The sequence below is a fragment of the Vipera berus genome (genome assembly GCF_964194415.1).
Source record: "Vipera berus genome assembly, chromosome: 2".
In the NCBI taxonomy this organism is placed as follows: Eukaryota; Metazoa; Chordata; class Lepidosauria; order Squamata; family Viperidae; genus Vipera; species Vipera berus.
Genome location: NC_138203.1, coordinates 118691082 through 118706850, shown reverse-complemented (window position 1 = coordinate 118706850; position 15769 = coordinate 118691082). Strand labels below are relative to the sequence as shown.

General features: G+C 39.7%; 1 protein-coding gene across 2 annotated transcripts in view; it reads right to left on the bottom strand.

Moving 5' to 3' along the window:
• RFX1 (regulatory factor X1) overlaps nt 1-14588 on the bottom strand; it is a 93551-nt gene extending 78963 nt beyond the window's left edge. Inside the window, exons 1-3 of one of the 2 annotated variants that reach the window (XM_081320872.1) lie at nt 14391-14588; nt 10273-10380; nt 6137-6416 (exon numbers count right to left, since the gene is read on the bottom strand). In XM_081320872.1, coding sequence (XP_081176998.1) covers nt 6137-6416; nt 10273-10350 — 358 coding nt within the window. In that variant the 5' untranslated portion in view covers nt 10351-10380; nt 14391-14588. Of the gene's footprint in view, nt 1-6136; nt 6473-10272; nt 10381-14390 lie in introns of both variants that reach the window. The other variant, XM_081320873.1, reaches the window with a different exon arrangement.
• Between the last annotated feature and the right edge of the window lie 1181 nt (nt 14589-15769).

Genomic DNA, 15769 nt, shown 5'->3' with positions numbered 1-15769 from the left:
TATCACTTGGGAAGGCTTTAATCTTTGAAATGGCTTACTTCAACTTTATAATTCTATAACTACATATGTATGAACTGCTGCCTATCCAGACTAATATTTGGGACTAAAATACTAATTATTTTATGTTATGTTATGTTATTATTTGTGTTCTATCTTTATTATTTCTATAGATAACTCAAGGCGGTAAACATATCCAACACACTTTACTCCTATTTTTCCCACAACAACCCTCTGAGGTAGGTTAGGCAGAGACAGAGCGACTGGCTCAAAGTCACCCAGCTGGCTTTCACTGACAATTCATATTGGCAATTAAATTACACAGAACAGCCAGCTCCTAAAATGAGAGCACGTATTATTCAAACGTAGCAATTCATTTTCCTCACCAGAACACTCTAACCTCTTAGCATGTTTTCAGATGATTGTCCTAGACTTCAAATGCACAGTTCTTGTTAAGAAAAGTCTATATGAGATCTCCCCAGCATGTTTTTGCTGGAAGCTGTTATAATTCCCAGCAGTTTGTCATTACTCTTTGTAATGGTAATAAAGCAATCCATACATATTTACCCAGAAATGAAGATACCTTCCCCCACTACATTGCTCCTTCGTCACGAAGTTTCATATTTAAAAGTTGTGCAATATTTGTCGTGTAAAGCAAACCCCCTCCCCTCCCTTTATTTTAGAAACTCCTTTAAAAGTTTTATTGTATATATTTATTTATTGGATTTAAATAAAGAGAATCAGACTGAAGGACTCCAGATAATGTATAGGATCCTAGATAAAAATGCCAAATCCAGTCTGAACATCTATCTGACTGTGCGATGAATTATAACCAGTAAGGATTAATAGAAATAACGTAACATAAAAAAAACAGGCCACTGTTCCACAAACAATCAATCTTCACAGCCACCCCTCATCTGAAAAGTCAGGATTTCACAAGCCTCGGGAAATCACAGGATTGGGACCATTGGCATCCTTCATTAGGTTATACCACAGGAGGGAAAATGCCCTCCAACTATGCCCCAGAATGGAGACTTTCAGCAGGCACTTTCTGGCCATCTGGACTGGGTGGGCAGAAGTTATCTGGGAAAGTTGGATCTCCTAGACATCTCTTAAATTGAATACACTTAGTAAGCCACTTGGTGCAACCGTGCTCAAGTAACCCTTTTATAATAGTAACAATCAAAACCTTGCTTACTCTTACCCCAGCAAAGTTTTTTTTTAATCTTCATTTTTTGTGAGGGGAGGGGGAGTTTATTTGGCAGATGTTTCCTTTCTATATCCTATATATATATATATATATATATTCTCTAAAGGCAAACGGGAATATAGCCGTCTCTGGTACAGCAAGCTCACTTATCTATATGCATCTGCAATTACATCGGGACATTGAGCTCCTGGCGTTCATCCACCCTCAATGATGTTATGGTCATAAAAAATTGTTTCCTACTATTTTCTGAAGATGCTACCTTTCATTTCCTTCCGGATTTTGAGATATAATCCAAAGCAGTGCATACATTTCTCTTCCAAAAGCAAGGGTAGTTCAAAGAACTACTATGATAATCAAGAAGCTTTCTCTGCTGAGAGCAGCGTCTTCCGCTTTGAACAACTTCTTCTACAGTATGCTGTAATTCTGTTGGCCACCATAGGCTTGCAAGAGAGCAAAGACAGCAAGTGGTTTGTAAAGGATCTATCTCTGATATAAACCAAGAGGTACTAAGCAGAAATCCCTTCAGAAGTACTTACGATCAAAAGGCATTGCATAAAGGCAATCATAATACATGACGAAGCTCCTGAAAGGTTTCAGCTCTAACGGCTGTTTTCCTTGAAAATAAAACAGGCTTGCCTTTTATAAACTGAAACCTTGGCCAAGTAATCCCCATTTGTTCCTACTAAAGCTCCAGGCAGATTGATTTCGAATAAACATTTGCATCAGAGTAGGTACATTCTCTGTTCTTCTCAGGATTGGGTGGCGGATGCCGGCTGTTCACCCGATTATAATCGCAAAGGAGCAGTTCACATTTCACGGGTGTCTCATTTGACATGCTCAACATGAGGGGAGAAAGGGCAGAGGAAGTCACACTGGGCCATCTGCACTGGGCTTCTGGATGTATTTGTGTTCTTAGAAAATACAATTTAATAGTACTCTTGCAATGTGAACAATGATCGGCATAATCAATATCATTGTGCAAATGGCTGACTTGAGAATAGCTGAACTTCTCAGTGACAAACCGGTTCCTTTCAATTCATTAAAAGAATTAACATTTTGTAAAACACACTTTCCCCTCTCTGTGCCATCTAGACATACTAGAATTTGTAGTGGTCACAATCAACGATTCAACATTTGTTGGAGACTCCGGCTGTGGAAAGTTTCTTAATATGTGTTCACAAAACTGGTTTCAGTTTGGGAAGGTATGACAATCCTATATATTCTGGTATCTCTAACAGCAGACAATTTTATATTTAGGGTGGAAATTCTCACAATGTCATAATGAGCCTCTCTGATATGAAAATCTAGATAAAAAGTTAGGTTTATTTGACAAATAATCAAAACAAGTCACCTGGAAATAAGAGTTATTGTTTAAGACATGAAAGCAAATAGATGGAAACAGAGTCAGAAAAGAGGCACCACAGAAGAACCTGCTAAAAATATGTTAAATTGCTTGAAGCAGCCTTCAGATTATAGGGATTACAGAATTTGACAAAACCTTTTACTCTGCAAGAAGTGCCAATGGACAGACATGACCATTTATTTACTAAGTCTATTTTCTTGAACCTTACTATTGCCCATTAGCTTTATATCAATGTGCAATAAGCAAATTCCTCAATTTAAATCATCTTTGAGATACCAAGGAACCTTTATCTCCTGTGGAAGTTGCAAACTTAGTTTTACATTTTAGGTGGAAATAATCTTTTCTGATTTGCAGACTACAACTAAGGAAGTGAGTTGTTTGTGTCTTTTGCCTGAAAATACTTGTGGAAAGGGAGCGTAAGTGTATTTTATTTAAGGCATAAATAAGAACATAACCTAGATTATAATTCTTAACTGGTAAATTGTTTTAATAAAGGTGACGTGTTTGTGTTCTATATGGGAACATTTGGGATCCTCCCCACCCTATAACTGGATGGGGAGGAACAGACTTTGGCCCATCCTGACGAGACTGAATGCCTGTGGCTGCTTGGACCCTAGGATCAGGAGACATTTCCATCTTTGGTTTTGGATGGGGTTGTACTTTCCCATTTGAGACTCCTGGGCTCACAGCTACTGCCTATAGGAGGCCCTTTGCACAGGTACGTCTTATATGCCAGTTGCACGTGCCCCTTTATCAATTGGGAAGTCCTGGAGGCAGTCACTCATGTCGTGATCACGTCATAATTGGAGTATTGCCATGTACTCTACGTAGGGGTGTCGTTGAAGATCATCCAGAAGCTACTGCTAATTCAAAGCACAGGGTTGGAAACAATAATAGGTACTTCTTGTTGTGCTTGTGTGTCACCACTGCTACATGAGCTACACTGGCTGCCAGCTAGCAAGATCTATCCTTAACCCAAAAAAATTGCTGAACCCTGGCCGTGGAGACATTAGTATAATATGCTCTTTACACAAAAGTCAAATAACGTTGCACTGAAAATTATCGGGCAGATTTTTTTTAGTCCTGCCTTTATTATTTTTTATAAATAACTCAAAGCATTGAAAGTATCTAATATTCCTTCCTCCTATTTTTCCTACAGCAACAACTCTGTATTTGTATTTGTATTTATTGGATTTTTATACCGCCCTTCTCCCGAAGGACTCAGGGCGGTGAACAGGGCATATAAATAGAGATACAAAAGTTAAAAAAAATTAAATAAATTGCCCAATTAAAACAGTTAATATAAAAACCCATAAAAACCCAGACGTTCCCCCATCAGGCCAGGCCAGCTTGTTCGAATAAATGGGTCTTTAACCTGCGCCGGAAGGAGCGGAGATCCGGTGCCATCCGGAGCTCCACCGGCAGTTGGTTCCATAAAGCCGGGGCGCCCAGAGAGAAGGCCCTCCCCCTGGGGGCCGCCAGCCGACATTCTCTGACCGGAGGCACCCTGAGGAGGCCCTCTCTGTGGGAACGCACGGGGCGGAGGGGAGTTGACGCCGGCAGCAGGTGGTTCCCGAGGTATTCCGGACCCATGCCATGTAAGGACTTAAAAACCATTACCAAAACCTTGAACCTCACCTCTGTGAAGTGAGTTGGGTTGAGAGGGAGAATGACTGGCCCAAGGTCACTTAGACTAGTCTCTCCTAGTTTCTAGCCTGATGCCTTAACCACTAGATCAAGCTGGCTCTTTTTTCTAACCTCTTCCCAATCTTCTCTAATTTTCCAACCTTTTCTAATCTCCCTGCAGTAAATTTCTGCTGTGACAAAATCCAGCTGAAGCTAAATATTGTCATGTAAAAATGTAAAAGAAATATGTCATGAAGCTTCTCTCATCGTGATTTTATAAACTTATCTATATTCATTATTATTTTATTATTTTTATTAAAGGTATTATCCAATAGATTCTGGGCAGCTTACAACATTGAAACATGTAATTAAAAACATGAAACAAAGCATGATAGCCTGGAGTACAAATAATTATAATAATCCATAGGCAATTTTTGGCAAAGTGCTAAAACGGTATGCCACTGCTTTCTTCTGGTATTTTTTAAAACTTTCTAGTCCTGCCTGCAACCCTGAATTCTCTGGTGGCCTTTCATTCAGGTATTAAACTGAAGCCCAAACCTGCCCTAGCATGTTAGAAGCAGCCTTCATCTTGGGTCAGACAGATGTTTAACTCTTCTTAAACTATTTTCAGTTATTATTAATATAAGCAGAAGAATTAAGCAATCTATTATATTTAATTTCCATATGGCCTGGAATCTCACCCTTACAGGTCCGTGCAAGGCTGTGATGCAGAGTTCATATCATATCTTCTGAAACTCTGTACATAGATTAATATTCTTGGGCTATTATTGAAAATATATAGGAACTGTCTACCATAAAAATCTGATTTGTGAAAGGAAGGTTCTGCTGCATACAACACAGGGGGAAGAGGTTCTATTCTCATCATCATACCTAAGTTCTAAATGCAAATCTTCATTGTTGATGCAAGACCCAGAATGAATTTCCTGAGACTATTCTGTATTTGCTAATTCCCTACTCAAAATTTATTTGTAACTGCAAAATCAGTACTCAGAGAGCTTTCACCGTCATTCGTGGATATGCGGAGGAGTGAAAAATATAGTCACTCGACACTCTCAGAGGTTTCAGTATTCATTAAATCAGTCTTTGTGATAATTTAATATAACTACAATGATGAGAATTAACTGTATAATTCACAAAAGATGGACACTAATCTATTCACAACAGCTGATAGAGAATTAGAAAATATATTTAAACACAAATTAAATGCTGGGTCCGGCAATCCTCAGTGAATGCTTCAACTGACTTTTGCAAACCAAATTTAAATACAAATACAAACTTAGTATTTCATCTGAGCTTTTCATCACATTTCAGCATATTTAAAACAGTTTACCCTATATTTTTGTACATACATATTTCAGTAGAACAATTTGAAAATATGGTAGTAAATTTAAAAGGATTTCATTTGTGATTGATGAGATTAACCAAATTATTATTTAAAATTCACCGTACTCTTCTAAGATAGACCAAGAAGCTATGAAATGCAAATCACACAACTACAAATTAAGGAAAGTTATCTGGAGAAATTTTCAAATTGTAAATATTCTCAGGTACATAGATACGCAATGGGATCTCCAATGATTATAATCTTTGAGGGGAATATTTCACAAATAGATTTCAAGGCAGACTAAGGGATTCTGTTCTTGAAACAATGGGAAATATTTCCAAAGAGCTTCCTAGGAAGGACATTGCCAACTACTATTGTCAGTATTCTCTAACTGGTTGAATCAGAACTATTTGATATTTGGGCTGATTATTCCTTCACTTCAAAGTCTTTGCAGAAGTAGCACTGATAATGGCTTTCACAAGCTCCCCTCTTTGAAGGCTGTAAATAAATATAGTGCATTTCGTCTCTCCAAATGATCACTCTCTTTTTTTTTCCTGGCAATTTCCCCACTTTCGTTCACCCATTAAACACTTACCAGAAACAGTCACTACAATGTACTGCTGTGGCGCAGGTGTTGGTGTCTGTTGTCCAGTGGGTGGAGCCTGCGTCTGAGAAGTTGGGATTTCTGTAACATACTGTTTTGGAGTTGACTGCTGCTGTTGCTGCTGGGCACCTTGCAATTCTGCCACATACTGTTGTTGAGTTGCTGCCGCCACCACCACTGGTGTTGTATTTGCTGTTGTTGCTGGCTGTTGCTGAGACTGTTGCTGTTGTTGTGATTGTTGTTGGGCTGCCTGTAATTCGGTAACGTAAGCCTGTGTTGCCATGCCAACAGTGGGGAAAATGATAATAAATAAGGCTTTTTTGCTTCCTTTTGTTGAAGAGAAAAGGAAAAACAAATAGAACAAAAAGAAAAGAAAAATAATTAATCAATTATAAAGCATTCTACAGACAGAAAGAACTCCCTACAATTCTATTCACTGAGCGATAACTTAATAATTCACCATGTTTAAAATCTAATTGCGGTCAATTATCAAAAAGAATAGCAGCAGGAACACCGATTAGTGCACGTGAAATATTAGTCTGGAAAATTAACAATGCAAAACACTTAAGTATAATCTGCATGCTACTTCAATCATATTTTTCAGATTTCTTCTTTTATGAAGATGCTCACAATCATCAGAAATTCAACTTGTTTACAGTGCTCATTACAGCTAGTTAAGATAAGGAATAGAGGATTGAGTATGAACTTTAAGACACAAAGTATGCTACAACTTGCAAGATCCAGAGTAAATTGTTCACTATTTGTCACATTCTGCTCCCAGTGTTTCTGGTTAAATAAGTGCATAATGTGTCTTCGCCAATTTTGTAAACTTCCATAATATTTTGTATACCTGTTTTAAAGAAATTCAATAAGCCTCTATGGACAATATAAAATCATATTCCATTTGATTTTATTTGCAGACAAACCACATTAATGATAAATCCCACAAGTGACTACTGTAATTGCAACCTAGTATTGGGGATGGTCAAATGCTTTGAAAGAACACTTCTTATTGTTTAAAGCTAAAAGAATAATGGAGGGACATCTGCAGAGAACCTCAACAGCAATGTTTACTATATCCTTATGTTATGCAGTGAGGCTGTGTAAAGCCCTCAAAAGCTGCTTCATACATGAAGAAGCATGTAAGGTAGTCCTTGACTTACAACAATTGGGACTGCAAATTTCATCATTAAGTGGTGTACTGGTTAAGTGAGTCATCACATCATCACACCCAATTTTATGACCTTTTTGCAGTTGTAGTTAAGTAAATCACCACAGTTACTAAAGAACAGTCTACAATCTATCTGGAATTATTAGTTTCGCATAAGGCTGCTTTTCTCAGATAGTCAGACAATATGATTAACGTATAATCTTTCTTTTGAATAACAGAGCTTAATTCTTTGTCAGGAAAACCAGAAGCTGCCTTATTGAAGAAGACTGGTAGTTGCATATAGTCCTGTTTTTGAATGTATCATTCAAGGTCTCAGAAGGGAAAACTTTTTTCTCACCCTTTACAAAAACCCTCTTTTAGCCAAATAAGTTAATAGACTGGAGCATTGGAACCTATCCAACAAAATGCAGTTTGTGGTGAGAAAAATAAGGTTCTGTGCTTAGGCAGAAAAACCTAAAAGCACAGGTATAGAATAGGCAGTATCTGGCTCAACAGTATAGAATAGGCAGTATCTGGCTCAACAGCGAGAGGGATCTTGGACCACCACAAGTATGAGCCAGCAATGTGCTGCAGCAGCCAACAAAGCAAAAGCAGTCCTAGGCTGCATCAAGAGAGGAATAGCAACAAGATCAAGAGAAGAGATAGTATCACTCTGTGCCACACTAGTGAGGCTGCATTTAGAAAACTGTGTCTAGGTCTCATCGCCAAGATACAAAAAAGAAGCTAAGGCCCCAGAAAGATTACAGAGAAGAACAACAAAGATGATAAGGGGTTAAAGCAGGGGTCTTCAAACTTGGGCCTTTTATGACTTGTGGACTTCAACTCCCAGAATTCCTCAGCCAGCGTGCCTGGCTGTAGAATTCTGGGAGTTGAAGTCCACAAGTCATAAAAGGGACAAGTTGGAAGATCCCTGGGTTAAAGGCTAAACCATATGACGAACGATGGATGGAACCAGGTATGTCTAGCCTACTGAAGAGAAGGATTAGAAGTGACATCATAACGATCTTCCAGGACTTGAGGTTGCTGGCACAAAGAAGGATTGAGAAGAAGCAATGGATGAAAGTTCATTAAAGAAAGCTTCAATCTGGAACTAAGGAGAAATTTCCTGATTTAAGAACAATTAATCAATGGAATAACTTGTCTCCCCAAGTTATGGTGATCCATTTCTGGAGGTCTTCAAGAAAACATTGGACAGCCATTCATCAGGATGGAATAAGTTCTCCTGCTCTGAGTAGGAGGTTAGACTAGAAGATCTCTGAGGTCCCTTCCAATCCTATGATTTTGATTCTAAATCTGTTGGAAAGTAATCCAGCACAAATAGAACACTACTACAGGCACATCTGCTGAATGGAAGGATAGTGTGTCCCTTTATGGATAAACATTAATCTACCTCCAAGGATATAATCTCTTAAATTAACAACTGAACTAACAAGTCCTTTTAATAGCGAAGGAGAGTTCAAAATTTGTTACCCACACTTGCTGAATATAGTTTTCAGCTGCAGGGAGAAATTAAAATTGAAAAGGAGATTCATATAAAGATTTCCATGTCTACACGTCTATATCTTTTTCAAAAAAAATAAAATTACTTTATGAAAAGAGAATCCATAAAAATTAAAAAGAAAAAGGCTGTTTATATTGTGAAAAAATGACATTTCCTAGACCAGTGGTGGCGAACCTATGGCACGCATGCCACAGGTGGCACGCAGAGCCCTCTCTGTGGGCACGCATGCCGTCGCCCCAGTCCTAGGCCTTCAGCTGTGTTTTATAAAACCTTTTCACTTTAGGCCTCCACCGCCATTTGCAAAAAAAAAAAAAAAGGTTCAATCAATCAATCAATTTCAACTTCTCACAGGAAAAAAAAAGATCTCGCAAAGTTGGAATTGATTGAACTTTTTAGTCCCACCCAGTCTGCTGTTACCACCGCAGTCACACCCACCCAATGGGCCACACCCACTCAATGGGCCACGCCCACCCGGCACCCGACGATTCATAAGTGGGTTTTGGGTTGCAGTTTGGGCACTCGGTCTCTAAAAGGTTTGCCATCACTGTCCTAGACATTGTACATTCTTATCCCAACGGCTACAACCCTGCCTAAAGTGCCACAACTCTGTTCACCGAATACACTTGTGAATCTGAAAAAAACTCCAAAAGTCAACAGCTATCTACTGTATATCCAAACCCAACTATTCCATAATACAATTCTGAAATAGTATTTTAAACCTCAGCATTAACTCAAGAGCATATCATATCATGCCACCCAGTGAACAGAGTGCAGTATAACCAAATTGGTGCCAAGTCTGTGGAGTTTCTCAATCATCCAGGTCATGGTTGTCCCAAATGTGCTGTTCAAAAAGCAACTGGACTTTCTTGTTTTTTTCCTTAAAAAAAAAGTTTCACTTCTCATCCAAGAAGCTTCTTCAGTTCTGGCTGAATGGTGAGGAATGGAAGTATTTATATTCTTTGCAGTCATCTGATCATTAGCACTCTGAAGGTCAGTCATTAGCTCTCTCAGAGTCGTTGAGAATAAGCTTCTTGGATAACAAGCAAACGTTGTCAAGAAAGTCCGGTTCCCTTATATGGCACCAATCTGTCCCAAAGGTGATGTTTAACCACCTTTGGGACAGATTGGTGCCATACACATCTCCAGAAATTTACTTCTGCATCAGCAAAGTAAAGGTGGTAACATGGGTGTAGACAGATCACACAATGAACAAGAAAAGGAATATATCTATGGGCAAACACCTGAGCAGCAGCAGTTTTGTCACTTTTCTTAGAAACACTTTCTGCTACATAAAACAATTATTTATCAGTGCCTGGATGAAATTATGTCTAGGACTCTCATGCAACCAGACTTATTACAATTTGTTTCTCCAACCTCAAACAGTGTATTAGATGGTTCTGACTACTGGATATTTTTAGCTGAAGTCAAAATTGAATATTGAAAATATTTTAATACCTTTTTCTTGGATGGAACGGTTTTCACATGTAGCCAAACTGCATATTCCACTAAAAATGTTGTATTATTATATGGCATGTAGTTCTAGCTGAACTGTAAGTAATAAACCTGCAATAATAAAGGCTAACATTACAAGTATAATCTGGATTTTCAGATTACATTCAAGAAATTCAAACCACCATCCCCACAGGCAATTACATGGTTAATACTTTTCATTCAGCCTTTCCAAAGCAATCAAACACCTCCATCTTACAATAACTTCTGGATCTTAAACATACAAACATAAAATAGATTATTCCATAATTATTCTTACTACATTAAATGAGATACCCATGCAATGAACAGTAAAACATGAAGTTGATTGAAACTTATGAACTTGATAGTAATAATTTCTAAATGGTTATAATGACCTTCTGGTGCTGTACTAAAGTGCTAAAGTCTACCTTGTCCTATGCAGCAGGATCAGTTTTAAAACATTTGAATTTGGTTGCCATTTTACAACCTGGGCACACTGGTTTAATGTTTCAAAAAGTATTGAAGTCCTGCCAGCCACTCTTTTAGTTTCCGTTTTTATCGTAATTTTGGTTAAAAGAAATGATGCACTATACAGGGAATAAATGACAGATGCCATAGTTATATTAACTACCTCTAAAGCAAACTAAGAGAGCCAGTCTGGTATAGGAGTTAAGGCATCAGGCTATAAATTACTAGAGAGACTGAGAGATACAGTCCCACCTTAGGCACAAAATCAGCTGGATGACCTTGAGCCAGTCACTCTCAACCCTAGGAAAACCAAGAAACCACTTCTGAAATCTTGCCAAGGAAACTGCAGGTATTTGTCAGGTAGTTTCTTAGAATAGAATAGAGCTGGAAGGGACCTTGGAGATCTTCTAGTCCAGCTGCTCAAGCAGGAGAACCTATACCAGGGGTCAGCAACCTGAAACAGTGAAAGAGCCACTCGGAACCGGTTGCCTCACAAAAGGAAAAACTGGGAGCCGCAAAAAATGTGTGCGCATGCACGTACATGCGTGCATGCGCAGAACAGGGTTTGACTGAAGAGTGGAGCCAAGGCGAGATATGCACCTACCCTGCATATTTGAACTGATTGGTTGAACTTTTTTAGTCCCACTTTTTTTTTGGGACTGCACATGGCAGAGGACTGGGAGCCGCAGGAGACGGCTAAAAGAGCCGTATGCGGCTCCGGAGCCGCGGGTTGCAGACCTGTGACCTATACCATCTCAGACAAGTGACTGTCTAGCCTCTTTTAAAAAATCTCCAGTGATGGAGCGCCCATGATTTCTGGAGGCAAGCTGTTCCACTGGTTAGTTTAGTTAGTTAGTTTCCAGAAATCAAAGGCAGCACCCCCCCCAAATGCAAACTAAAGTTTAGTTTCAAACTTAACAATCTGTAAAATCATTAGATGTAACACATCATTATAACATCAAACAGTATTTGATATTCACTTGGGTTGAAACTTAACATTAAGAAAACCAAGATCATGGCATCTGGCCCTCTCAATTCTTGGCAAATAGATGGGGAAGAAATGGAGGTAGTGACAGATTTTGTTTTCCTGGGCTCCAAGATCACTGCAGATGGGGACTGTAGCCAAGAAATTAAAAGACGTTTGCTCCTGGGGAGGAAAGCCATGGCAAATCTAGACAGCACACTAAAAAGCAGAGACATCACCCTGTCAACAAAAGTGCGTATAGTCAAGGCTATGGTCTTCCCAGTTGCAATGTATGGCAGTGAAAGTTGGCCAAAGAATTGAGGCCTTTGAACTGTGGTGCTGGAGAAGACTCCTGCGAGTCCCTTGGACTGCAAGGCAATCAAACCGGTCAGTCCTAGAGGAGATCAACCCTGACTGCTCTTTAGAAGGCCAGATCCTGAAGCTGAAACTCAAATACTTTGGCCACCTAATGAGGAGGAAGGACTCACTGGAGAAGAGCCTAATGCTGGGAAAGATCGAGGGCAAGAGAAGAAGGGGACGACAGAGAATGAGGTGGCTGGATGGAGTCACTGAAGCAGTAGGCGTGAGCTTAAATGGACTCCAGAAGATGGTAGAGGACAGGAAGGCCTGGAGGAATGTTGTCCATAGGGTCGCGATGGATCGGACACGACTTCGCAGCTAACAACAACAAAGAATGGTCAATAATATTTCAACTCAGTTTAGTTTCAATTTCCAATACTTTGTTTTGCATTTTGTGAAAAGTAAGCAATTCAATAACTTTTCAATATAAAGCTGTTCTTTAGAACCTAAAATAATACCTAGATCTCTCAGAGTGAAGAAATTAAACATTAACCTGTCATGTTATGTTGAATAAATATTAAGAAAATACAGGAAGTCCTCAACTTAAAACCATAACTGAGCCTGGAATTATAGTCAGAAGTCATGCTGGTTGCTAAGTGGGTCATCACATGACTGACCCAACTTTATGATGTTTTTGAAGCAGTCATTAAGTATACATGGTGGTAAAACAAACACAATATGCTGTGGTTGTTAAACGAACCCATCGTTCTCAATGGGTGTTTTTTTGTCAGAACCCAAAAGCAAGCACAGATTTCTGGCAAAAAACATAAACCAAATGGCTGTAAATGCAGGCTGACTGCCAAGAGCCGAAATGTGAACATGTGACCACAGTGGACATTGGAACTTGGAAACCAGGTCATAAGTACATTTTGGGGGATCTCTTGTAACTTTGGTCGCTAAATGACCAGTTATTAAATAAGAACTACCTGTAAGAAAAAAATTCATTCATATTTATGCACTGAACAGAGTAAAAAAAAATACATTCTTATTCTTATCATTACTCTTACCCAATTGTGGTGTGCTCTCTTGTACCTAGCCACAAGTACAGGACACAAATAATTTTACCTAAAGCACTCTGAAACAGCCCCGTGAAACAGCATGGCTTTTAGATATCCATTACATTAGTAATTCAAAGTTATATTTAACAGCAATGTTTGCCTTATTTGAGGATTCAGATATACTGTCAATTCCATTAGCCAGGGGTTAGCATTCTTTAACACCACACTAGGATTTCTATCTGTACTGGCTACCTTTTATTTTTTTTTTAAAAAAAGTTTCCAATCCTAAGTTTCCCTGTCAATAAAACGGAGAACTTCTGCATAAAAATTGCCTTATCAGTGAGCAATAGGTTTATTTCGAGCACAGGGTCCAAAACCTCTGATTTCAAAATCTTCCACTACTCTTTACCAGTATCTGTTCTAAATATGGCACACAGGAATCTGTTTTATGTCTTAAAAAACCAATGGTACACCTACACAGTATTGCCCGTTCTAGGGGTGGGCAAGCTTTCACCATAGCAGACATGGAGCTTTATTGAGAAGCACAGGAAGCAGGGACCAACTAAAAAATAAAACACTTTCCCAGCACAACTCCCACATTCTTCAAACCATTTACAAAAATAGCCAAGTAAGCAGCTCTTCTTACATGGCAGCTATTGGCCATTATCCTCTTGTCTAAAAGTGACTTTCTATGACCTGGCTAAATCTTTCCAGCTCTTTTATCTTTTTCAATTAGAGATTCAACTCTCTAAAGACAACAAGATACTCAATAATTAACCTATGACTTTTCCCCATGGGAGTTATTCTCTCAAATAGCCCCCTTCTCTACGACCAGGACTTCTCTAAAACCCTTTATTTTTTTTATTTTAATTAATTCTCGTCAGAGGCACTCCTTTAGATTATTAGCGCTAGTACGCAACTTCACCAAGAAAAGCTCATGCTCGTGACGTCACCGCGACTTTATGACGCTGTTTGAAGTCAACCATTCTCTCCTTTTCCCCTCTCCTGAGCGATCGTCCGCACCCGCCTCTCTCTAAGTGTCATTGGCCGCCCTAAGCGTGTCCGTCTACTCCTATTGGCTCTCTCGCCCACCAATCACCGAGAAGCGTCAACGCTCCTCCTTTCAGGGCCTGGGCCCTTTCCCGTCAAGCCCTGTTTGGTGTGGCCTCGGTAGGGCCCAACATCGGGGAAAAAAAAATACTTCACTTGTCCGCCTCACTTTTCCCGACTACTTCGGAGAAAAGAAAGGAGGAACAACAGACTTCGCCATTTTTTTTTACGGAAAAAGGAAGGGGAACCGGACTCGAACCCACCTGGAACTGTCCCGGCCCCGCGAGGCCTCGTCCCCTGAGGGGGGGGCGGGGACGTTGTCGCGATTATCGTGCTCTCTCTCGATTTTGGCGGGAATCGCACAGAGGCAGGGAGGGTGGGCGGTTGTTGTTGTTGTTGCCGGGCTTCCTGGTCGCCACGACTACGGTGGCTATGGCGCCCTCCGTGTTCCCTCACCGGGGCAACTGTTGCTACCCACTTCGGTGCGGGGAGGGGGGAATGGGTGGTGCCTGAAGTCGATTGGACGGTGGATAAGATTTATTGGCTGTTTGAATGTCAATCACGTCCTAGTATTTCCTTCTTTCTATTGATTCTAAGCCTCGCCTCCTTCCGGAAACTTTACTTTTCTATTGGCAAAGCTAATAATCCCAACTACGGATTTGATTAGAAACCTGTCATTCTAGCAGAGAGGTGTTTCCTGAAGACATCACGAACGAATTAGGAGCTGTGGCAGTTTCCTACTGGCTAGGTAGCTTTCAATATACTGCGGAAGGCGTCCTAACTCCATTTAGCTCAATAAACGCATGCGTAATTCCTTGACTTCTGGGAAATGTAGTTTAGATGCAGCAGCAGGCCTTTTCTGACTATTTTAAAAACAAGCAAATGAAGTGTAACGGTCGTAACTAATTACATGTTTTATCCCTTGAATCGTTACATTGGAAATGATCTGTGGATAAAACCAAGCACTGTTCTGTTTCTAGGCTGGGCAATCAAACTTCGTGGCTTATGTAAACCCCACCAGCAGAACAGGATAGAGTAGCGCTGGTTCCTGGTTTAACTCTCCGACTGGCACTTACAAAGCAGTGTTTCTGATTCTAAAGATACTAATGTGCAAATATTACTGATAACGACTGGTAACCTTATTCGCCTTTTAACATGCGACAATGTTAGTAGCCTCGTTTACATACACTAATTCAAAACAGCCAACAACAGTTTGGCCAATGGGAACCCAGCCTGTGTGATTTAATTCAGGGCATTGTGCAACCCTGGAAAACTGGGCTAACTCAATCCTAGTTCAGTAAACTATAGATAATTATGATGAGGATGCTTTTTTATCTCGTGGCCAATAGATGGCACCAAAGGGCTATTAAACTTTTGCTGTAGTTACCTGGAAGCCTGTTGTCTTCCCTACTCTATTTGAAATTCAGAATTTCGATGTAACTCTTGCTTGACGCTGGCAAGCCAAAGAAAAGTGAAGTATAAAGTTTTAATTGTAAATCATCACAGCTTACAAGACTGTTGAAGTCCATGAGTCATAAAAGAGCCGAGGTTGACTACCCCTGCCCTATACTATTTCAAACAAATGGTCCAGTCTCTTTTTGAAAGCCTTCAGTGATGGAGCACCCACAATTTCTGAAGGCAA